The sequence below is a fragment of the Cupressus sempervirens genome, chromosome 6 (genome assembly GCF_028749045.1).
Source record: "Cupressus sempervirens isolate cs-2001-9-10 chromosome 6, ASM2874904v1, whole genome shotgun sequence".
NCBI classification, from domain to species: Eukaryota; Viridiplantae; Streptophyta; class Pinopsida; order Cupressales; family Cupressaceae; genus Cupressus; species Cupressus sempervirens.
In genome coordinates, this window is record NC_143123.1 from 380,203,596 (window position 1) to 380,229,303 (window position 25,708).

The following is a 25,708-nucleotide window of genomic DNA, read 5'->3' on the forward strand; positions in this document are numbered from 1 at the left end:
TTGCAATGTTAGAACATTAACAACTTGAAAATTAATTTGGTCACAAAGAGAGAAGGGAATAAGTAATGTAAGTTTTATCAAATATACATATTTGAGAGACCTGTAGAAGTATTTTTAACATTCTGGAAAATGTATGGGTTGTCAAAAAGGGGAAAACTCAATCTATTACAGACATATAAAATAATAGCCTATTTATAATATCATTACTTTGATGGCAAGTGGAAGATATTTCTGTCAAAAAAAAAACTCACCCTAATTAAATAACAAAGTTAGACTTTGATCCCTCCATGATGCGACCCCATTGGTGGGATAGTTGCACAATAAATGTGATTTGAAATGCATAATATCTCTTCATGCATTTGCCAAGTCGAATCCTTCTCCAAGGCCATCCAATCAACATTAAATTTTGAGAAATGTGTATGTCAACAATTACATAGGCATAAATGCCTTGATACGTATGGAAACTTTGTTTTCTAAACCATGTGATGGATTTGACTTGTGTTAGGCTATTCAACAGCCTCTTTGTGTGAGAAGACTGGAGCTCCAAAGTTAGGTACTTTGTTGAATTTTTGTACACCTCCTCACAGCCAACGAAGCTCCTTGTCTCATGATTTAATGAGATAGGTGGAGGAAGATTTCGACTTTATGGGATTGGGTGAGGAGGAGTATAAAGTGCAGATTTTACTTATGAAGATCTGATTTGTATAGGGCACGTGAGTTGCCATTTTTCCAAACAAAAAAGTTAGTTTTCCAAACCTCAGTGTGGAGGAGAGTAAACACATGCTTTGTAGGAGCATAGGCCAAGGAAATATTAAATTAGTTAGTTAGCTAAATCATTTATGAAGTATGTTTCCATTTAAATATAAGTTTGAAGTATAATTAGAGTTAGTTTAATTTTGTTATGGTTGGTTTAAATTTTATGTATGTATGATAGTTTTAGAAATGGTTGAATTAGATGTTAAGAAATTTAGTTTGGTTAAGTTATTTTATTGTTAAATTTAGTTAGTATTTTAGTTAGTTTAAGATTTAGTTAGATTTAGTTAATGTAGTTAATATTGTTTAGAGAATCGTAAATATTTATATTTATATTTTAATAGTTTTAATTTAGTTGGTTTGTTTTGTTTTAAAAGTTAGTTATTAATTATGTTAGTTTTAGGTTAGTAATTTTTGTTATTATAGTTTGTTTAATTATAAATTAAGTTTGGGTTTTAGTGTTCGTTAAATTTAGTTAGATTAAATTTTCTTTTATTATGGCAATAATTTTCACTTTAGTTTTACTTTAATTAAGTATTTGTATAAATTAATTTAATTTCTATGTTTTGCTTTAGTTCATTGTTATCATATGGTTGATAGTTAGTTTTAGGATATATAAGTTACTTAATATAGTTTAGCATTAGTCTTAATTATGATTAGTTTAGAACTTATGATAATTAAATTTTGATAGTTTAGTTTTCTTTTATTCAAAGTTTTTTTAATGAAGATTAATGTTTACATGATTAAATGATTTTATAGTGAATATTGATTGATAGTTAAGAGTTTACTGAGCAAAGTATTAGAATTTTAGAACCTTCGTAAATTTGTTGTTAGATTAATAGATCATGATATTTCCTAATCATATTTAATTTGTATTGTTATTCAAAATAATTTCAAAATATCATTGTAACCTAATTGAAATAATGAAAATCAAAAGTGATACCAATTTAATGACAAATATTTAACTATAGAAATGGATTTCTTCTCATGATGATAAACTTTTGATGAACGTAGTAAATCTGTTGTTGCTTTTCAACTCTTAAACCTTGGTGAATTTTATTATTATTAATTTAAAAAAAAAATTGGTGTGTGTTTTTGCGCTCGTATTTTTGGGCATGACAAAATTATCTCAATCTTAACCACAATTAAAAATCATAATCCTTAAAGCTAGCATGTGATCCTAAAATGTAAACCCTAATTCTAATCCTATTTTTTAAACACTTATTCTAAGTACTAAACTATAATATTAAATTATCATCCATAAATCATAAATCTAAACCTAAACCATAATTCTAAATTCTAATGTCTAATCTTAAATGATAAGCCTTGAAATAGTAACCATAATTCTGAATCTTATATTTTGTACCCCAATCATAATATTAATTACTCTACCGTAATTCTAAATGGATAACCCTAAATCCTAACCCAAACCACAATCTTATTTATGTTAAATCTTAATTGTTTTAATATTAAACCTTAATCATAAATGCCAAAGAATAATCCTAAAGATTTAAACAATAATGTTAAACACTCATATTAAATTTCCTAGAAAATACATACCATAATCCTAATCATATTTCTAATTTAATGATGTAAACCCATACCATAATCTTTACCCTAGCCCTAATTCTAAATGCAAAACCATGATTATAAATGGTAGACCCTAAGTGCTAAAATCTAAATTATTAAACACTAAATTATCCCAATCTTAACCATAATTAAAATCATAATCCTTAAAGCTAGCATGTGATCCTAAAATATAAACCCTAATTTTTAAACACTTATTCTAAGTGCTAAACTATAATCTTAAATTATCATTCAAAAATTCTAAATCTTAACCTAAACCATAATTATAATATGTAATGCATAATCTTAAATGATAAACCTTGAAATAGTAGTCCTAATCCTAAATCTTATATTTTTGCCCCAATTATAATGTTAATTACTCTACCCTAACTCTAAATGGATAATCCTAAATCCTAACCCAAACCACAATCTTATTTATGTTAAATCCTAATTGTTTTAATATTGAACCTTGATCATAAATGATAAGGCATAATCCTAAATATAAATATAAGTTATTTTTAGAATTTACATTTAAGTTGATTTATTAATAGTTTATTGGAGCATTATTTTATGATTAGGATTAAATCTGGTATAATGTTCAATTAATCTTAACATTAAAGTTTACTTAAGTGTTTAAGTTTATTTATATAATTGATATGGTTTTAATGATGTACATTTATATAATTTATATTTTAGATTTATTTTATTAAATATTAATTTTATGATTTTTTATGTTGTTTTAACATATATGCAAATTACATTTGATGGACCCACCCTACCCCCTCCTCCTCCCCCATCCCTGCCCCCACCTCCTCCATCTCCACAACCACCTAGTCCTCCCAACACCTATTGTAGAGGATCTAAGGGAGAGCATGAGGTGCAAACTTCATGACCTCATGCACGATATTCAAACCTTTAGACACACACCCCCCTCCCCCCCCCACACACACACCTACTTTGCCTTGTAGATAATATGCAAGGTGTTGTACATTCTATCGAGCATTTAGATAGTGACATCAATAGCTTTAGATTATGGAGGTAAAACATATGTGCCTTCTATTCTGATGGCCTATCCTATAGAGAGGTCCATCAGCTCAAATTAAATAAAGGACATTTTGAAAGATATTTTGTAAACCTTAAGAAAAGTCTTGAGATTACTGAGAAGTCTTGCATTTCTATTAGATGGTGCATGCATCTGTGTATATTAGCACACTTTTGGGAGTGGTGATGGATGGTATTTGACCATCCACCACACTCAAATCATTAGATTCCTAGTTATTTTCTTAAGAAACTATGGGTTGAGTTTGAATTGGGTTTGAAATCCAATTATATTTATATTAGATCATTTTAGGGGGTTGGTGGAGGGATGCCTCAATATAGGCTTGGGGAAAAGCTGAGTGATAATATGAGGAATCAAATATGTCCTCAGCCTCTTGTACCTCTTCCTGCACCAGTTGTCCCAACACCTCACCATCATTAAGTAGTGTCATCTACTCTTACTTCATTGAGTGCCCTTTTGGGAAATTCAGTAGAGTAGCAGATGCATGCAATAGATATTTGTCCACTTGGACACATTTGTACCAGTTGTGGGGGTATATGTAGAGGCCCCTAGAGCGATGTTGATGCAACACATAATAGCCATGGTGTTGAAGGGATGATTTTGATGATGACACATACACTACTCATGGTGATGGTAGTGATGATATTGATGTGTCATCATTTGTTGACCTTCTATATGGAGAGTGAGATAGTCAGGGGTAGTAGGTAAAAATTTAATTTAAAATTAGTAAGTACATAATTATTTAATTTTTACATATATGTGTAATTTTATTAACCATATTAATGTATTTTGATTTTCAAATAACATAGGATGGATGATATTGTTCCTCCTAGGAGGTAGTATAGTCTCTTTTTGAGACCTACAGACATTGGCATCCCTCATATGGTATGCACTTTGAATTACATTGTAAATAATGTACATTCAAACTTAAATTTAGTAGCATATGTTCATACGATCTTTTTATATGATTTTGTAGGGATTGTCATTTGTTACACAATTTGATATTTGTACAAGTCGTGATCCATCGACCACTAAGGCACAGCCTCAAATACCTATGTTATGAAATTTTGAAGATAAGTAATTTGTACTATTTTTGTGTACACATTATTATTAACTTATCTTCAACTTTGATTCATGTACAATTTTATGTATTTTAGTTTTATGAATAGGAGATGGATCGTACTTATCCATATAGGCCTTAGTATAGTCTATTTTTGACTCCATATTTTCACCATTTGAGACTTAGTGATGATCATCATCGTAGCATATCTTTAGACACATTTGTGACACTAACTACTACTCAAGTATGGTATATATGTTTTTATTTCAAAAAAATGTAGTGTAAATTATGTAGTTTTTAATTTACTACTTTGTATTTCATGTATGGATAATTTTGACTCAAGGTTTATGTATCCATAATTTTAGGACTATGTCTCCATGAGTGTTGCTAAGACTACAGGACTAAGCTAGATGGAGTTATAGACATCATCCTTTGAGTTAAGTATTGTGATTTATGTAAATACATAGTTCATTATGATCTTTATCAAATTTTAAAAATTTATATATTATAAATTACAGGATCTCACCAATGCCACATTTGGTAGCTTTCATAGTGCACCTCTCCTATTATAGAGGGACACCCATCTCATGTAGTATTATTTTTATTATGTACTAAATATTTAATTTATTTGAAAGCTAGATTTTGAAACCCATTTCAACTAAGCATGTACATATTGTCTTCTCAAAATGTGATACACGACCCCCCATAGAGTGTCCCACATGATGAGACACCTCATGTTACACAAGATGATCCATCTGAGTCCTCTTCACATGGAGTAAAGAGGAATGTAGATAAGATAGATTAGGTCTTTTGGCATCTTTAGATTGTGTTTTTATGACACAGATTGTTTATTTTGATACACTTTGTATTAGGACATTTAACTGTATTATATGTATTTTTTGACTTCATAGATCATGTTATGACATGTTAGACCATGTACTATATTTTAATGCCTTCTTATCATGCTAGTGTATGTAGTATAGATTATTATATTATCATGTTGTAAGCATGAATCATTTTCTTTATTGTGACATATTTTATTCATGTTATGACACATTTTGCAAATATATGGTACATGAACAATAATTTTAATAATTTTAATTATTTATATAGGAACATTAATTTAAGCATGTTTGAATGTAAAAGTAATGGAAAAAAACAGGAGATCATTACTTGAATTGACAATTACTTTTTCATATCAAGTGCACACCTTTAACTTTCAACTAGAAGTGAACTCTTGTTTTTACATGTTTCACAATATATGTAAGACAATTTGAATGACATAAATAGAAGTGATCTCAAAATATAAAATTGGTTCAACACATTTCTTCAAATGAGGTCCTGCAAAATAAAATTGTAAAACAAAAACATTTGTTAATAAAAGCATAAATTAATATGAGCTATCAGAATTAGGTAAATATGTGTAATGTATGTACTCACTATGTGTAATTGCACAAGATGTTAATGTTTGATCCCCCTTAAACATTTAAATTCGCATAAATTGTAATTGAGACCTAAAAAAGAGGTATATATAAGCTCTCTAATTTTCTATTGGCAACACATTCATGCATTTAATTTAATTATATAAGTGCATATATAAAATAGCACAGTAAAGAAAAAAAATTATGTGTTTGATTTAAATGTAGTTATCCCACTATACCATCTACATCCTCTCTCTTTTACAATGCATCTATGATTGTTTCATGCTCATCCATTGAAATTTTCCATAATACCTTATTGGAAGGTCTCCCTTTGTATCTTTATAATTTGATATTCTTTGCCACAACCAAATGAGAACAATGTAAAATCTTCTTTTCAGATTGGTAGTCTTTAAATGCTAGTAAACCATTTCTTCTTGTTAGCTATGTATGTATCTAGATGCCAACTAAAATGACAAACCCAATTGGATACTCAAAACCATCATCATCTACTTGATGACATATCAATTTTTTCTTAGGTTCCACACATCTAGCTAGCCAATACTTAGTTTCTTCATCATTATCATTAGGTGCAATAACAAAATAAACATGTCCTACAAGATAAGATAAAGTACATAAACAATTTAATCACATGTGTACATATATAAATAATATATTGATCACATGTACTTGAATTATATTAATGACATGTACATAAATGAATAATATAAATTGAAGCATGATCACAACAAAATTTAATTAAATTGTGCATACCAGGTTGTATGAGGTCTGAAATACGACCATAGTCTTCTAATGCAAAAGTAATATTCCAGACTTCATTTACTATATCATCTTGAAAATGTGTGTTAGTAGGTGCTAATGATATATGTTGTCAATCTTCAACCCATTCTATATTCTTGCATTCTTCTCATTCACTACAAGATAAAACTAACAAAAACAAGCAAGCTCCCTAGTCCATATAGTCCAAGTGCTAGAATCTAAACTCTTAAATGAATGTCATTTAGCTGACCCACTAATTGTGTCACATTCTTATCTTGAAAGGATATTCTTCTCTTCAACTAGGCAAAAGAAATGTTTGATTGTAGAGTTTTGACTTGATCCTATGTATAAATATTTGTTACACCTTCCACAATCTCATGTGCATTTTTGAATTTGGCTTTTTCCTCAAATTTTAATTTCTATCTACTAAGGCTCTCTACACACATGTACCAACACCATCATGCTCTCCTTCACCATGTCCAACCTCAAAAAAACTCCACACTTTTTGGCTATTAGTTTTCCTATGTGTCCTACTCAACCAATAGAAAATTCTAGCATTCTTGAGTTATCATGTACAATTATTTGACCATATCCAATGTTGTGTTATTTGAATTTGTCTCTCTATTAGATTATCATAAAAGACCTTGAAACAATATTAGAAAAACTCAGATGAATAACATTTATTATCACTCATATAGAAATAGTACTCTCTCAATATTTTTTGATCCTCCTCTATACTATCAAGTGCATGCCTATAAACTATATGAACATAAATTGTTACTTGCACTAAATTGTAATATTGTGATTGCACCTCATCTTGCGGTGCAAGTGTGTTGTTCTCTGCAAAGTCAACAACTAAAAGTATAGTACCAATTGGAGACATGTTCTTACATATGCAAAATTGTCCATCAAGCCATATATCATATTGAGAGTGTTTAACATATTTTTGTATGATCACACTCTTAAACTCATCCATAAACGCATGACAACTAACTTTATCTATACTAGATCACACCTTCCAATCTTCCCATCTTTCAATGGATATTCAATAGTTTTGAATCTTTTTACATCAACTAATTTTTGTCCAAAAGTAGTCAAAACATTTTCATGCAAACATTCATCTAACAAAGAAAGATTGTCATACATATCACATGTACCAGAAAGACATGCATTGAAAAGAAAGTATTGGTCATTAGGTGGCTTACAAAACAAACATGATCTATGAAATCCTTTATAGTTTGAGGTGGTATTTTTATACCACATTCTTGCAACATTTTTTTTCTATGCATGGTAACACGTATAGATCGAAATACATCATAATGGTAACAAAATTGAACATGAGTTTTACAACAACATGTGATTATTTCTTTGTTAATCCTTACATAACATGGTTTACACTTTTCAAAAGATATTTGACTAATGGTAATAGTTAACACCTTACCATCTACAATTTTTTTGAAGAATTCAGTTTGAGTCATGTCCAAAAGGTGTGTAGGATGTGGATCACATGTTTTTGAGCCAACTCTCAATTTAGGAACATCTCTTGAATTAGGTGATACTCTTGTATTATCATGCTAAAAAATTTCAACAAACTTTTGACTTCAATAGTAAGTTTCATATCAGATCTCCGGAGCCTACCACTAGAAGTCCACAAACTATTTAGTAGATTACATTCAAATTTAACCCTTCTCATTACAACTCTTTCTAAAGTCTTACGATTCACATTAAGATATCCACTTATGTTACTAATCAATCTTTTGTCAATAGTTGATTTATTAACTAAAATTGTTGTTATTACTCATCGTGCTACATTCTTATTTTTAGAGTGACTTCTCTTTTTGATAACATCAAAGGCACTAGCAACATTGGATACAACTTATTTTAAAGACTTATTTTTTATTTGGATTTTGCATACATTCCTAACCTTTTCATTACTTTTTGCATTTTAAGCATTTTAATTAGTTGCAACATCAACTAACATTGAAACCAAAATTTATTATTATATAAAAATGTCTATATAATCCATTAGCATGTGTCCTAATTTGTCATCCGCTATAGAAGGTGTTTCGACATCATTAGAAACCAATGCATGAAGATTATCTAGCACATCATTAGAAAAATGAAAAAAAAATTCATAAACTTCTATATCATTCAAACATGTTTGTTCAGTACTTGGTGTTTCGACATCTACATTCATACCATTGTTATTTTCAATGTTATTTGGAATTTGAATCTCAGTTTCATTTTTTCTTATTATTTCTTTTGGGGCATGTATTTTCATTGGAGTTTTTTGTGCATGATCATTTGAAAATCTATTCTCATGAAAAAAATCTAAATCATTTAAATCATAACTTGCTTCTAAAAATCACCAATTTCATCATGAAAAAAACTAGAGGGTTTAGAAACACACCTGTATTGAATGTTTGATTAGAATGTGCACCTAAATTTCCTTGTATTGGGTTCTCTTTTTTAGCTTCTTCATCCATTTTGGTATCCTCAATGTCTTTCTCCTCTAAAAAAATTCTCAACTCTCTAATTCTTTGTCTTCTCTCTTGTTGACATTGTGCTTCATTCTCTTTGTTTGTTGCAATCTCCTTGTTTGTCAAAACTTTTATTTTCTTCTTTCTTTGTTGTTTTGATCCCATGTTTGCACTAGTTTTGAATTTGAATTAGTAACTCGCAAGTTGTAGAAGATAACAAGAAAACTGAAGAATTATGATAGAAATTCACTATTGCAATTTGAAACTATCATTCAATCTTACAATCATTGAAAAATGCTTTGTGGAGCATCTTTTGGGGCCCAACAAGTACATCAGAATTGGGTACCCAATTTTTAAACAATCGAGTACCCAATTATTTTTTAAATCAGGCACCCAACTTTTAAAAAGTTGGGTACCCGATTTTGTCAATGGCTAAATTCAAATTAGGCACCCAATTTTTTAATTGCAAATCGGCCCAATTCTAGTGCCATGAGCAAGAATTCGCAACATGTTTTGCCTTAGGGAGAGGCATTGCATAAGCTTGGTGGGACCAAGCCTATGTCACTAGTACATTTGAGGTCATTTTTAGACCATTATTGGTTGAAATTTTGACCCAATTTTCAACCAAATCTTGACCAAGTTCGACCAACCCATTGGTCAAAAATTTTTTGGTCAAAATTTCAACCAACCTACTGGTTGGTCAAAATTTTGACCAATACTTTGGTTGAAACCTTTCAAACATGTTGGCACAAGTTTTGCTAAGCATTGGTCAAAATTTTGACCAATGCTTGGTCAAAAACTGCCAAGTATTGGTCAAAAATAGTCATGCATTGGTCAAAATTTTAACGAATGCTTGGTAGAAAATTACTAGGCATTGGTTGAAATTTTGACCAATGCTTGGTCAAAAAATTTTTGAGGCTCACACTTGTTGCGGTCCACTTTAGAAATGGCCCTTCCTGTGAAATTGTTGTGTTTTCTAATGAGATAATGTGTTATGAGCTCTTCATCAGTGGGACGGAATGTAAATCCAGGAGGCAGTTGTGTATCACCCATATCATGACTGTAACTAAAGTTAAGAGCTCTCTTAACTTTAGTTACAGTCATGATATGGGTGGTACACAATTGCCTCCTGGATTCACGTTCCATCCCATTGATGAAGAGCTCATAACACATTATCTCATTAGAAAGGTTTTACACAACAATTTCATAGGAAGGGCCATTTCTGAAGTGGACCTCAACAAGTGTGAGCCTCAGGGAGGGTTCAATTCCCTCCTTTATTATTCACTATGCATATAATCCCACACACCCATTTGATCTCGAATGATGATATGTACTGAATGCTAAGTGTCTATGCTGAGTGCTCCAAAATGATCCATTTCATGCCTTCATCTGTACACAATGTCTTTCTAGTTTCTTTCTACTCGCACACCCATTTCATTTCATATGATCATCTAAAAATTGTGTCACTCTAAGCTCTCAACTGTTTCCCCTTGATTGATCATCTCATAACTGTTGAATGAGAGCTTTGGGATAAGCTATAGGCATCCATCAAAGCATAAAGGGTTTTCTCAAACAATGTAGATGAAGTAGTGGCATTTTCCTTGGGAGAGATGCTTCCAAAATGGAAGCATAGATAAGTCATGTGAACTGTTTGAGAGGATGCCTGAACATAATGTGGTCATCAAAAGCCATGTTTGTTGGATATGCACAAAATAGATATATTGAGAGAATATATTTGTTTAAGTTGCAACTGCCCTGGTAGACATGCATGCAAAATGTGGAATCATAGGTAAGGCATTTGAACTATTTTATTGACTACCTCCATGAAATGTCATCTAATGGCAAGCCAATATTGCAAGATATGCATATTGATTTGTTGAATATATCTAGATGATGTAGTGACATTCTTGTTATTGCAACCAATGCCACATATGTATAAAATTGGGATTCCAACTCTTGTTGAGGTTGTAAATTATGTTGAACATAGTCTCAAGCCATAATAGTTTTCTATCTGCCAAAATTAGAGAGAGAATCATACAAACTCGTGTGAGCTCTTTGTATTTTCCTTGATATGATATTCAAGAAAAGGATGAGAAACAAAACTCTAAATAAGTGGCCAAGCTCTCCATGTGCTCTACACCCCACAAGTAAATCTACTCTAATAAAAGAGGTAATCAAAAACTAGTTCACTTTGCATTTGTAACCTTGGGCAGGCTCTTAGCAACATGCTCACATTGAACCTTTGATGTAAAGGAGAAATAGACAATCTCACAACCATTAGGAAGGCTTTCTTAGATAAGAAGTTTCTGAGCAGACACAAATCCTCACTAATAATGCTACTGCGATTTTCTTGTTTAAATCCAAACAAAGTTGTATTATCTTGGGCAAAGGAGACTACTATTGTTTGTGGTTAAGGATCCTTTAGGTTAGTAGAATCTCATGCAAATTGGATATGACATTGCAGTAAGCAAACTATAATAAGAGCTAGGAGCTTGCCTAGTGATTAGGGCTTGAGACTGGACATTGCATGAAGCATTTGTAGGAATTTGAGTCTGAAGCATCACCAGCACAAAATCAAACTAAAAAGGAAACTTGGCAAATAAAACTAAATAAAAAGAGTCCTCTTGAGTAAATATCAACATTGTATGAACAATACCATTATAGTGCACTATACTTGGTACAAATATATTGTTGGCTGAGTCCCATGACATAATGCCAGTTCCTAGGTACATCAATATGTCTACTTATCTAGGTATATCATTTTCTTATGAATAAAGGATAAACTACTGAAAAAAGAAAAGACCACTTTTTACAAATTCACATAGGTATAAACCCATTCATCTCTAAAGGTAATGCTCTTACTACTATTTCACCCCTAGTAAATTTGTTGTAAGTTCCCAAGTGACGATAGCTATAGCATTAGCAGGGAAAGCTCTCACCAATGTAGGCCCCAAGCCAGCATATAATCCTCTAAAACTAAGTTCTCTATAAATCTATTAAGCATAGAATTGGGAAATGGTTTCATGTTCATTAATATGAGTGCTTCTTGCTTTTAAATTCATCTATTGGTTATCTAAGACTACTTAGTAGAATAGATCCTAGACGAAAAGGAAAAAGCTAAGTCCCAAGTATTTGAATATTTAAATTTTAATCTTTTAACCCAATTCAATAATCCAACCATCAATCCTAACAGATATCCTAATTGTTTTCATAAGAATCCAATAGCCTTGTAAAAGCCTAATCAAAATCTTTATTAAAAATTAATTTAAAAACATTTTTTCTAGAGTAGAGTCCATGTAAAAATGAAATTTTATGTCCTACCATCCCGATTGTGTGTATAGGATTTCTACTAGCATTAATATTTGGAGCTATTTGGATACGAATTTTTGTAACCTCAAGAGGCAAAACAACTAAGAAAAGGGAATTGTTACATTAAGTACCATGGTAGATTCAAAAAGAAAAACAACATCAAACATACCTTTCATCTTGTGGCATTCCAGAATGAATGCGAATTGATGGAAGGTTGCACTCCATAGGAAGCTTGTTCATCTCTGTAGCTCTGTTAACACTCTTGAAAAATATCACAACTTGGTTGAAGTCCAGTGCATCAAGTAGATCATTCAGCTTTCAGTTCTTGTCCAGCTCACTCATTTTGATGTAGTGCTAGAAGAATCTCAATACATAAATACCAAACACAACAAAAGAGAGAATTGTTACTATTTTATTAGACATTATTAAACTCAAATAAATTCAATACCTGAACTAAATCATGAAGTGTCAATTTTGCCTCATCATCAACATATATCTCCATAGGCTATAAATGGAAACAAATGTGTGTAACATTAGGTGGTGTGATCGCCATCAAGAGCCAACAATGCTACAATAATCCACCTCATATTTGTACCACAAAAAAGAACTAAACATAGCTAGTGCAATTATCATCAAAACTTCCAGAGGTCAAGACATGATTTGTGCCCTCAAAGAATGGTTTATCTAGTGAACCTATCAAGATAATTATAGAGCAACTAAAGAGGGCACTTATATCTGCAACAAATGAGGTTGCCATATGACACTTTATTCACAAAGCTAAAGAAAATCTAGTTAGAAGATGCAAATATGAGTTAAGCCATGACTATCCATTTGAGTTAGGTGACAACAAGATGCTGCAAAAAATACCAAATTAGAGTTACCAATAAATAATGTTTGCAATTCACACAAGTATATTTATTATTTACAATTTATAGACTTATTGTGCCAAAAGTATTAAATAAGAGAAACTAGTGAACAATATTGTGCTGTCTCTTGTACATAATATTAAGTTCTGGCTAAATTGATAATCTTTTTTTGTTTAAATTTATTTACTACTAATTTGAGCATTCCATTTATCTATCCCAATTCCCAACCTTAAATTAGATGGTCATTTAGCTCTTCCCACTCATATTTATTGTGCCCAGGTGGCTATGTACCTAATTACTATTAATTCTTTAGAAATAGACTTTCCCAACTCTTGCAATGCAGTCACCCATGCAAGGGAAACTCTGGACTTCTAATCCTACATCATATCCTAAGGATGGATTTCATACATAGTGTTGTCCAAGAACATATTTTCACAATGTTATGAACCATGGAAACTAAATATCTTTAAAAGTAGGCATTGTATGATTGGAAAACAAAATAGCCAAAAGGATATTGAGAATAAAATTTGGCACGAAGTGCAAGCTTTTTTAGTCTTTGTTGTTCTTCTTGTCATACCCAAACTACGAGGAAAAAACACACAATATTTTTTTAAATTAATAATTAAAATGCTCTAAGTTTGATATGGTTGTGATCATAGTTTAAGTAAAGGTTCTCTACATTACGTCTTAAGTTTATAAACTCTTGTGGACGAATACATCACTAAGATTTTTAACTTTCATTATAAAAATGATATCGACATTTGTTTCTTTATTTCATTTCTTATACAACATTATAGTTAAAATTATGGAATAACCATTTAAATGAATACGGGTCTTATTAAATTGAAAAGTTAAATCAAGAACTAATTAAGATAAAATTCGAATCTAATGTACTCATAAATATACTTTATTTTACTTCATACAAATCACAATTTTATTTAAAAACCATGATGATATTTTTTCTAAACAAAAAATTCATATTCCTAATAAAATCATAATATAAATTAAACTTAGATTTACAACTAATATTAAGTTATAACTTTTTATTTTTAAAAATGATCAAACAAGCCATATTCTAAATACCACTTTAATAATATTAATAAACCTAATATTAAAACTAACTTAAAAGTAAATATTAACTAAAACAATCTTGACTAAATATATTTAAAATTTAAAACAAATAACTTTAATAAATTAAACTAATTACTAACATAAACTAACCTTTCTTCACTAACACAACTATTAACAATATAAAAATAACTAATTAATACTAAACTAAAAACTAATTTAAATTTAAAACTAGCAACTAAAACATATACTGACTACACTAAAATAAATATCTAACACACTATGCTAAGACCAAATACTAACTTACTTTCTAACCCATCCTACACTAACCCCCATACTCTAACATCACTCTAACATCACTCACCACCCACAACTAACAACACATATTCCCCAAAATGGAGCGCCTACCTTTATGACCAAAGGAAGAATAACAATTGCAAAGTTAAAACATAACCAAGTAACCTCTCAAATGACATCTCCCTGCCATCAAATCTGACACCAACCAAACACCATTAATACTCCTACTTCAAGTATGTCAACACTTCAAAGTGCTTCCCAAGACCCCCATACCAAAAATCATGCGCTAACCAAAGAAAAAAAGGGTGGCAAAAAAAGTTTAAACAAGGCAATCTCCATCCAAGGCAAAACCTAGTGCATCCTGCAAGGAGATTTATTACTTGTAAGGAAGATGGGAAGGTACAGGGTGATGTCACCCTAGAATAGACACATTGACTTAGCTACAAAACTTTCCAAACACAACACCCAAAGGTTGACGCTAAAATAAGGGGGGTTAAATGCATAAAGCAAAGTGGGTAGAAGGATATTAGGATAAGTTTTCATATAAATTTATTTGTTTAATTTGTTTTGAAAAGAGATTTATATATATTTATTTATATGGATAATAAAGATTCTCCTCAGATTATCTGTCTCAAGGGGAGAATTTAAATTGCTCCCCATACAAAAACCAGAGAGTTTTTGCTCTCTTGGCACTTTTTTTTTTTATCTTATTTTTTTTCCTTTCTAAGAATAGATTTTGAAATTGAATTATTATCCAAGAGGGGATTTTTTTTTTGAAAGTAAATCTAATAGGACTACTTGCAAACTAAATAAGCCAAGAGGTTTGGTTATCCATTTAAGCCACAATGCAAGAATTGATTTAATTCCAATAATCATGAAACTAAATTTTCATTCATAATATGATTTTTTTTGTTTTCAACATATAAAGAAACTCAAAATTTTGCCTAATTAAATCAACATCATTTCCATCCTATTTTTGATGTGCAGTGATATAACTGAAAATTACGATTAAATCTCATGATAAGCAATATTACTCAATCACCATATTATTGGCAAACTTGATTCAAAGGCTCAACCAAGAAAGAACCAGGAAGAAAACCTGGCATCATTGCCATTACAACAAGGTTTTGAAATTAAAAAATACATAGGATTCCAATCTCAAAATTACAACAATTTAATTGAATTTCCTTCATGACCTTCATCAAGGGTTCCATATCAATTTTTGCAACACATTTCTAAGAGCCGTGGAGGGAACAGAATCTGATCAGGTGTCAACAAGAATGACTAAGAGACAAAATCAAACATGCATATTCATACAAGGTTTTCATAATAGGATTCACAATGAATCAAAACTAGGGAAAGGTGGATTCTTCCAATAGGAGAAGTCAGACACAACACCAAAATAGATGCCCAATCCAGGCTATAACCAAGAACTTTCGTTCTTCCATTTTAACATGCCAAACTCATATGAGGTTTGTACTAACAGGTAGGGGCCCATAACACCCTACCCTCTCTCCCTCTTCTCATCTTGAGAAGAGACTCTACACTTGTTGGAGTCTAACTAAAAAGACCTTTCCCAAAATTGGTCACGTTTGCCCTATCCAAGGGTGAGAAATACCAAAACACCCATACAAGAAAACTTCAAAATTCAAACATAAACATGAAAGAAAAGCATTCAAGAACATGGTTTTCAATCCTTCCCAACATACCTGACATACATACAAGCATTCAAACAACAACAAAGTAGCATAAGCATGAAACAAGCATGAAAATATGAACAAGGGAGATGAAGAACTCCTACCGTCACAAAGAGGTAATGGAAAATGAACAAATTTGAGTAGAGTCTTTCCCCTTCCTTCCTTCAATCTTCTAAGTCTCCTCTCTAAAAGTAGAGATTGGGTAACAACCTAAACTACTCCAAGAAGGGCCTCTAAATAAGACTCAAACTCAACCACCAAAAAGAACAATAACTTCTCCCACCCACCTACAAATCTAGAAGTTTCTAACTCAACCCATACTAAGGTTAACCATTAAGTGGAGGTGAGGTGATGCAACTCATGGTAACCACTTGCAATTTTCGCACAAAGGCAAAAATAGACTTTTTGAGTGACCTCAAAAGTCAATAAAAGGGGCTTAGGGGTTGGAAAAGACCCCCAACCCATACCCATACCCTTTGGGCATAAATATATCATGTTTAAAAGCCTTAGGAATAGGTTTGGAACCAAACAAAATCTAGGAAATAATTAGGACCATCTAACAACTCTAAAAAATGCAGATTAAGCACTAGTCTGGATTAAGGGTGGCTAAACTCGATTAAGAACCAAATTAGAAAAAAGAGACTAACTTAATCTGACTTAGGTCCAAAGGTTACACAACTAACCCTCATTAGCACACTGAAGAGCATAACAATTCACGAGTGTCAAGTGACACTAAAAGAACATAGTTACAAACATTAACAATTACTGATCATAGAAAGATATATACATCCATCTCACAATTAAAATACTTGAATTACAAACAAAAAGGTTTCCAAAATTAGCACATAGGGATCAGTTATGTTCCTCCATCAAGTTTCTCGGCTAAAATATCCTGCACACTCATTGCACACATTAGTAGTCCCATAAAATCACATGCACGTATGTATATACGTATCAAAAATTCACATAAATTGAAACATACATCAGTCAGGGTTTCTTTCATCCTACTTGTATCCTTAATTATAAAAATTCCAAATCAATGTGTAAATCCTGCATTTACTTATTTTATCAACATACATATACATAAAACATTAAATGACAAACATCAATATATCTAAAGGTAAACATCACACAACATGAAATAATATAATATTTTCTAAGCATCAGATAATGTCTCGACATCTCGAGTCATGAGTATCAAAATAATAATAGTGTATCACTATGCTATGATGGGTCGAGGCGAGGCCTCACACTTCTGCAAACTTCAAATTTTTACTGTCCTCCAGGCTATCATTAGCTTCATCTCCATATTTCTCTCCCATCTCCAGATCTTCAAAATCTCCATAGGTAGAATCATCATCTTCATCACTCTCATCCATTGCTTCACCTCGGCGAGCAACCTTTAACCAATCACTAGTAACAAAGCGGTCGTGAATGCTTTCAAGTACATACTGATTTAACCAATCACTTAATTGTGAATCATCTACCTATGGCTTAGTGTAGTCATCAGCATTAGGATCTTCAGCATTGATATGCACATCATGTTTTTTCTGTCAAAGTACAAGCAAAAAAATATTAAGTCTGTGATGTAAATAATTGCTTACAGAATAGAAAACATGCAAAAAAAATAGCAAATGGTTTTCCATCACACAATTTGCTTGCTCCATAGTAATTGTGACCCAATTGGAGGAAAATAATGAATGTGGATAGGTTTCAATAAACAATGAAGCATTACAATACATATAAATATCATATCAGTCAACATAGTGTTTGAGGTGGGAATGCTGATAAATCATCAAACACTTCCAAGTTGAACGTAGCTTATATCTGCACACCAAAACCTTGAATCTAGTAGCCATGAGAACAAGTTTGGGAGGGTAGAGAAAACTAGGACAAGCTACAGCTTCAAAAAAATTGTAGGAACAGAAGTTTTAAGTGAGTGCATCCCCTTTTTGTTTTTTCTGCATCAAACCTTTTCTCTGCTACAATGCCCATTTTTGTATCTTGAATATTCACCAAAATGCTCTACATAAAAATTAGGGAAGCAATAACATGATATAAGTATCAATATTATTAAGGAACAAGATAGCTAAATACCATCACCTAAAAGGTCAAGTATTTAAATATCATCATCTAAAACTTATGCAACTTTGATGATTATTAATTAGGTTTTCCACGTGTAGTTATGCTCGTTATATATTATTTTCTTTAAGCTCTTCTCATGGCCTCTTGACTTCTTATCCTTTAGTTTCTTATTTGAGATTTGATAAGAGATCCCATGTAATAGGGAAGCATCCATATGGGAAACGTTTTCATTGCAAAATCCAAAATCCAAAGATGTTACTATTTTTTAACCTTAACCTTTGCAACTTGATGTTTTATTGTTTCAAATTGCATTTATGTGCTACCCTACATCCTTAGTAATGGGGGTTTCATTTTAATTTATGAATAAGATTAGGATCAGACTCATTAAGATCTTTGAGTAATTTCATAGTAGATATCAATATAACTGAAGATGAATTCTATTCTTGATTAGTGTAAGAAATTGTTTTAGATTATTCATTGTAGTTTGTGTTTTCTATTCCAATGGTTACTCATTGATGTGTGAATGTTCATATTCTTTTTTTCATGGTCTGTATTAATTTCTCAAAGAATGAGCATTGTGAATTGTCCAACACTAATTTAGTGTTAATTCATAATAGAATGCTCCATGTGCAAGGAATTCTAGTTTTTGCTTCAGTTATGGTTACATTGGGACTGCAAATCGTGTTAGAGTCTATTCAACAACTTGTTTCAAAGGTAAATTCCCCATTCAAGGATATAGCTTTAAGAAAAAGATATACTATTTCCCCCTAATGGTTCTCATGATGATTTGAAATTTTCATGAACATGGAAGATATATGATATGCTTTTTTGGTCACTTGTTTAGCTTTGTATCCTATTACTGCAAATACAGTATATTCTATCGGACATAATTACAACCATAGATACAATTTTGTGTTCATGATTTAAATCCTTTAAACAACATGGTTTTGCTAAGTTAAAATAATATTCAAGTGTTGGAGGCCATATGTATGTTCTTAAATACAACATCATCAGGTGAATGTTAATATTTTGGATTAGTAAACCCCCTTCACCATTTTTGAAGGAATTACATGGTATAAGTGGCTTGAGCTCTGGCTTTCTATTTTTGCCAAAATTTTGTAAGTGGATACAAATGAAAATACTCATAGAAATCCTTGATGTTGAGTTTTACTTGCCCTGATTTACATGGTTTGCCAGTGATGCAAAAGTGAACAAAATGAAGGCATACTTCCTTGTCCTAAAAGTTGAGTTTTATAATTGTTTATTCTGATCATTATTTTGGAGCTGTAAAATATTGAGCTTAAATGTATATGGAGTATGCTTTTGTTCTACACCAAATATTCTACTTTTGTTCTACTCTTTTCCATCTGTTCCATCATTAGTGTGTTGTCTTTTAAATGAGCTACTTTTGCATATTACATATAAGTAATACTCTTACACCAACTTCATTCCTAAATTATGCAAAACCGAGGTGTATTGTTTGGAGATAGGTGGTTCTGGGTTGTTGGAATTATGGTTTTAGTTACTGTTGTGAAGTTGGTCCTTGTAATATATTGTTGGACTTTTACAAATGAGATAGTAAAGGCATATTCCCAAGATAATTTCTTTGATGTCATCACCAATTCAATTGATCTCACCGCTGCAGTTCTTGGAAGTAAATTGTATTGGTGGATTGATCCAACTGGACCAATAGTGGTAAGCACTTCTCTGACCTTTTACTTTACACTGCAACATAAGATACTTCACATTTTGATTTTCTACAATAATGCCTATGTAGTTAATAAAGCCAAATAATGTCTATATATATGCTCCTAGCTAACTCGTATAACCCACATCAAACATAGAATATGTTTCCACTTCCCACTAATTAGTAGTTTTTTTAAAGGGTCCAAGTAGATGTGACCATTTTCATTACTTGATTCTGGAGATCTTATTTGTTTAGAACAGTATTGGGGTTTCATTTCCTCAAAGATGATAGTAATGACTACTGCAAGGCATATGTATGCATGCAATGTATTTAGAACACATGACTACAGATAATACCAGTTAGCTCCTTCACGATTACCATATCTAACCTCTCTTTGTATGTACATATAGGGATACATACGTTTGTCTTTATAGATGGTAACACTGATGAAAATCATTTAGAATGCTAGTGAGCAATAATAGCTGCAGGCATGCACAATAACGAAGAGGATGTATTCTTTTTTATTTAAGCTTGATCATTAGTGTCTATCAAGTTATTTGTGTGGTGGTGGTATCCAGAAGGATGTATAATCTTGTGATCACTAAAGCCAAAATATAGATTACCAAGCTTCCTCTGAGTAGATGCTAAGTATGCTTCAAGTTTATATTAATGTGTATAATTTGAAATACTAAAGCTAATAGTGGGTATTTTGTGTAGTTAGCACTCTGTACAATCAAGACATGGTCAAGCACAGTTTTAGAGAATGTGAATTCTTTGGTGGGGAAAATAGCATCACCTAATTATTTTCAAAAATTGACATATCTCTATTGGAATCATCACAAAGCCATATGCCATATTGATACCGTCAAAGCTTACATATTTGTGTCTCATTTCTTTGTTGAAGTTGACATTGTGCTACCCAATGATATGCCCTTGCAGGATGCTCATGACATTGGAGAAGCACTTCAAGAAAAATTGGAATCTCTTCCTGACATAGAACGAGCTTTTGTGCATCTAGACTATGAATATTCTCACAGACCTAAGCATGGGAACAAAAATTCCTAAATGTCTATGATATCCACTCTTGGGCCTTAGGTAGAGGAATGATTGGATATGGATTTTTCACTAAGTACACCCACTTGTATGGATGGCAACGGCCACAGGAAACCAAGAGTGATGGCATTTTCTCTTGGACCTAGGGTAGACGATTGATTAAGGCACCCTAATATGCCCCTTATCCTACCTCTCATATAGTTGAACTCCATTAACAAATTCATTATTCCATATGATTAAACTAACCATCCTAATTCTATTTGGAATGATATATGCTTTAATATCACAAATAAGGAAGATCTATTTGTGTATTATGTGTCAAAGATTTCCTAAAATGTTGCAGGACCAAGTACATGATGTTATGCATTGTATTCTATTTCTTGTTCTACTTGGAATCTTTGATTCAAAGCAAATACTCAAGCATTTACAGAAAGGGGACATTACATACAACAACCATATAAATCAAAGTCTTCCTAAGAAAGTAGCACTATGAAAAGTATATAAAAGCTTTCTGTATAACATCAGCTACATGTGTAGTATAACATATTTTAATTAGTAATTAAAATAAATGTAAACAAGAAAAGATCATTTTTCATAAGGATTTGATACCTCTCAGAACATATCAGATCCAGAAGATGGTTATGTGCAAGTTACTTGTTTTGTGACTAGCAGTCATATAGAATTTGAAAGCCTAGCAAACAACCCAATCATAATATATCTACACACCACTACAAAAAGCACATTTATAAAAAAATTAATCCAGCATATCTTATTCATAAAAATGTACCACTCATGTTCCTTAAAGTAGGCAACAACACGTTCCGTGCACATTTCAAGGCTTTCACCATTTGGGGGAGGAATGTCATAATTGCGACACCATTCATGAACTTTCTCCTATCCATATCTATCAGGTGTTTCCTATTTGTTGAGGCCTTACAATTCTCCATACCTGCATTGCAGTAAACATTTATGGAGTAATCATTATAAACTTATATTATACATAGTTTGAAACTATTAATATCCAAGAATTGTTAGCATTAAGCTTTTACATGTGCTCATTGAGTTTCCAAGCTGTTATGATTGGAATAGAGTGTTTTTGAGTATCTTCACTAAATATTCTACTCCATGCCTTGGCCTGCTCACTCTCATTATGTATTATTATTGGTACCTGCATCACACAGAATTCAACTTCAAGCTTTAGTCCTATTTAACAAGTCATTATTTAAATGTTGACATCCAAACCTAATCACTTATATTATAGATGTGCTATGGAAACCACAATAATAAATTTGAATTTAAGAACTAGAACGACATCCTAAACACCTCAGCCTACCTAGGATAGTCATTTCACAACTGCCTCCAAAGAAATGAATCTAATATTTTATTCTTGTTTTCATTAAAAGGACCTTTAAATTTATACAAAGTGTATAATCATCATTTTTTAAAACAATAAACACACAGCTTTGAGATGATACTCAAGTTCAAGTCTATCATGATAATTGACCAGCAAATTGTGAACACAGGGTGATTATAGAAAGATGTAATTATATTAACCCAATACATATTCCAAATAAAATGGGAAAATCTTGACATTATTCAAGAAATTTTAAGATGCACAAATCACATTGAACCAGGTGTTCAGTGAATCCCATGTAAGCACATAGTTTTCTAGCTTTAACCAAAGGTAAGAGGTTTGATACCAGCCTCTATAGCTCTAAACATTAAAAAAACTGCTCAAAATGTTAGAAACTCAGAAATCAACTATTGAGCAGTGGCTTAGAAATTGGTTGAGTAGGAATGGCCACAATAACATTTAGAAGGCTCTTACCAAATGCAATTTATCTAATAAAATCACCCCCTCATTTTTCTCAATGAATAAAACTCCATGTATGCATTTTTCAACTCTTGCTGGATATAGAATTTAAATTTCCTGAGAATTGATACTGAACTTAAGTAATAACCATTTAAACACCTAACCTTGCATATATAGAGAAGCAAAGTAGTTAATGCTGGCATAAACATAAAGTAAAGATTTGACTAAAAAACCTTTTTCCTATGGTGCTAAGTCATCGCAAGCATAGCAGTCATTTGAGCCCGAACCAATGTAGAAGTAAATATCAGATCAACTAGAATGTTGCTAATCCTTTTTCTAGTGACAACAGCCTCTTCTACTCCTTTTTGAGTCAGAGGTACATACACACACCCAATGAATAAATTTTTCTCATTCCATAATGACTCCCTATGATGGATCAAAATCAAGGCTACTTCAGCTGCAACATAAAATATGATAGAAAATTACATTATAGATAATAATGTATTTGCCTTATAGGTCAATTCCTAATCTTTTTAAACCATCATGCATTCACCTTAGTGTGTTTCTTTCTAATCCAAACCTTAAAATAAGGATTCAAACACATTTATTAAAGCTACAACTATGAATTTTTTAATTACCAATAGAAATCAATTGAAATAGCCTAATAAAATTTCCTAGACTTAGATGTTATGAGCTTGTCTTCCACAAAAATATGCCCAACTATTTTATTTTACCACTAAACTGAACTTTATCATGAAAAGTTCAAAAGCCAAAGAGGAAGCTCTAACCTTTCTAGAGAGATTTAAATTGCAAATATGCATTCAAAGCTGAAATAAGAGAAAGAGGAGAGTTTCAATTCAGTATGGAGCAAAAGGTGACTAAAAATAAACCAAACAAAAGTCCATAATAACCTTAACAGAATTGGAAAAGTAACAAAAGTAAATACATAACAAGATGCATGTTTTGAACCAATTTTTAAAATGCCTATATTTTGATCTGAATTTCTAAAACTATGCTCATTTAAGTCCAAGTTCCAATTTTGGCTATAGATCCTTTAGTGGGAAGGTATGAATATATTTCCATAAGCCAGGTGATTTTAAATTATAGTGATAGATCACATTTAATAGTCCTGCCCTTTTACACATAGCAAAAGGAATCTGCTTTACCAAATTAAGTATGGCCTAGTTACATTAAATGCAAGGAAATTGTAACACCCTATTCTAAAGAAAATATTACTTGATTTCTTTGAAGATTCATTCAAATTCTTTGAAGTTGAGAAGATTGGATCCAAAATAGGAGAAGCATGTGCTACTACAAAACAAGTTATCCTATACTTTCTAATAGAAATAGAAGTAATATGCCTACTTGTTAATGTCATATCATTTGTCAGAATCCTCCTTGTTGGACATAAACAAGATGTGATGCTTGATAAGCCATCATAGCTTACTGAATTTTGCACATTATAAGATGATATAGTGATCGGTACAGCTCGTATTGTTGCAACAGCCATTCTGCAGACATGAATAATATTAAAAATCAATATATTAAGAACTTTCAGTTATGCCAAAATATTTGAAGAAAGTTACATGTATCAATTTATATATGGTCATTGTCAGATGCATGGCTATCACTATAGGGACCCCTTCTTAAGCCTGCATTTCTAGTCGAGCAGCAGAAGTCAAGGTACAATCTGGGTATGTCAATGCAAGACATAGATTTTAGATATATATATATATATATATATATATATATATATGAACCCTAAAACTTCTATATCCATAAAAAGCTAGAACCATATTAATCTTTTTAAACTATATTAATAAAATACCATGTCATTATTCATATTAAAATGGTAATGTAACCTTAAAAAAAAATTTAGTGCCATGAATCCTAAGGTTGAATGAAAATGGTAGAATGAAGAGTTTAACTTGAAGCTTTGAGCTGGATATATTGACCAAATATATGGCATATATATAACATATAGTTAGGGTCCTTAGTCTTGTCATATTAGGGCCTACACTTGATGTACCGGGGATAGGGTCTTTGTTATTAATGAAGCCCTCTAATTCAGCAGATTTGCAGAATATTCACAGAAAAATCACAATTTGATCTACTTTTTATTATGCTATAACTTATTGACCTAAATATTACCATAAATTCTTAAACTTTGATAAAGCTATTATCATATTCTGAATAAATACTATTGTTGATGTCAAGAGCAGTTCAAGCACAAGAAGTTCGTGATCAACACATTTAACAAATGAGTTAAAAAAAACTCTCTACATTGTATCTACAATAGTTTAACATTTTCAACTAGTTATCCAAAATATAACCAAGGGAAACAATCTCACAAGTAGGAAAATTCTAATCAAAGATTTTAAATAGACCTGGCCTATAAACACAATTCACCTCAACAAATGAGCTAACATCAAGAGGGTAAACAAGAGACATATAGCTATAGAACCTAGCTCACTCACAAGAAAGCATGTGCCCTTGTCAACAATCCTGTCAGCATGCTTTTGTGAAGTTAAAAAAAAAAAAATTTAACCTTGTAGGCTCATTCTCATGAAGAGGGAACATGAATACCAAAAATCTCATTAGAACCATTTTCATTGGAGCTAATAAAACAAGCACATTAAGCTCTAAACCTTGTTTGTATTCCTCAAGTTAAATGCTTGCAAAACCAACATTCAATAACACCATTTTCAGGCTGCAT

General features: G+C 31.5%; 1 protein-coding gene and 1 pseudogene across 1 annotated transcript; one reads left to right on the forward strand and one right to left on the reverse strand.

Annotated features, from left to right (window-relative positions):
* The first annotated feature begins 19,057 nt into the window (after positions 1-19,057).
* On the forward strand, positions 19,058-21,191 carry LOC149552645 (metal tolerance protein 11-like). The gene is made up of 4 exons (XM_089790222.1): positions 19,058-19,153; positions 19,503-19,518; positions 19,911-20,134; positions 20,844-21,191. The coding sequence occupies exons 1-4, from the start codon at positions 19,058-19,060 to the stop codon at positions 21,189-21,191; spliced, it is 684 nt and encodes a 227-aa protein (XP_089646348.1).
* Positions 21,192-21,897: 706 nt separating this feature from the next.
* On the reverse strand, positions 21,898-24,502 carry LOC149552646 (2,3-bisphosphoglycerate-dependent phosphoglycerate mutase 2-like; annotated as a pseudogene).
* Between the last annotated feature and the right edge of the window lie 1,206 nt (positions 24,503-25,708).

What these genes read in the sequence shown, in the direction of transcription:
- LOC149552645 (XM_089790222.1), top strand. Translation starts at nt 19,058, where the DNA reads ATGCTCCATGTGCAAGGAATTCTAGTTTTTGCTTCAGTTATGGTTACA. An exon ending in ATCCAACTGGACCAATAGTG is followed by an intron (nt 20,135 to 20,843) that starts GTAAGCACTTCT and finishes TATTTTGTGTAG; the next exon opens with TTAGCACTCTGTACAATCAA.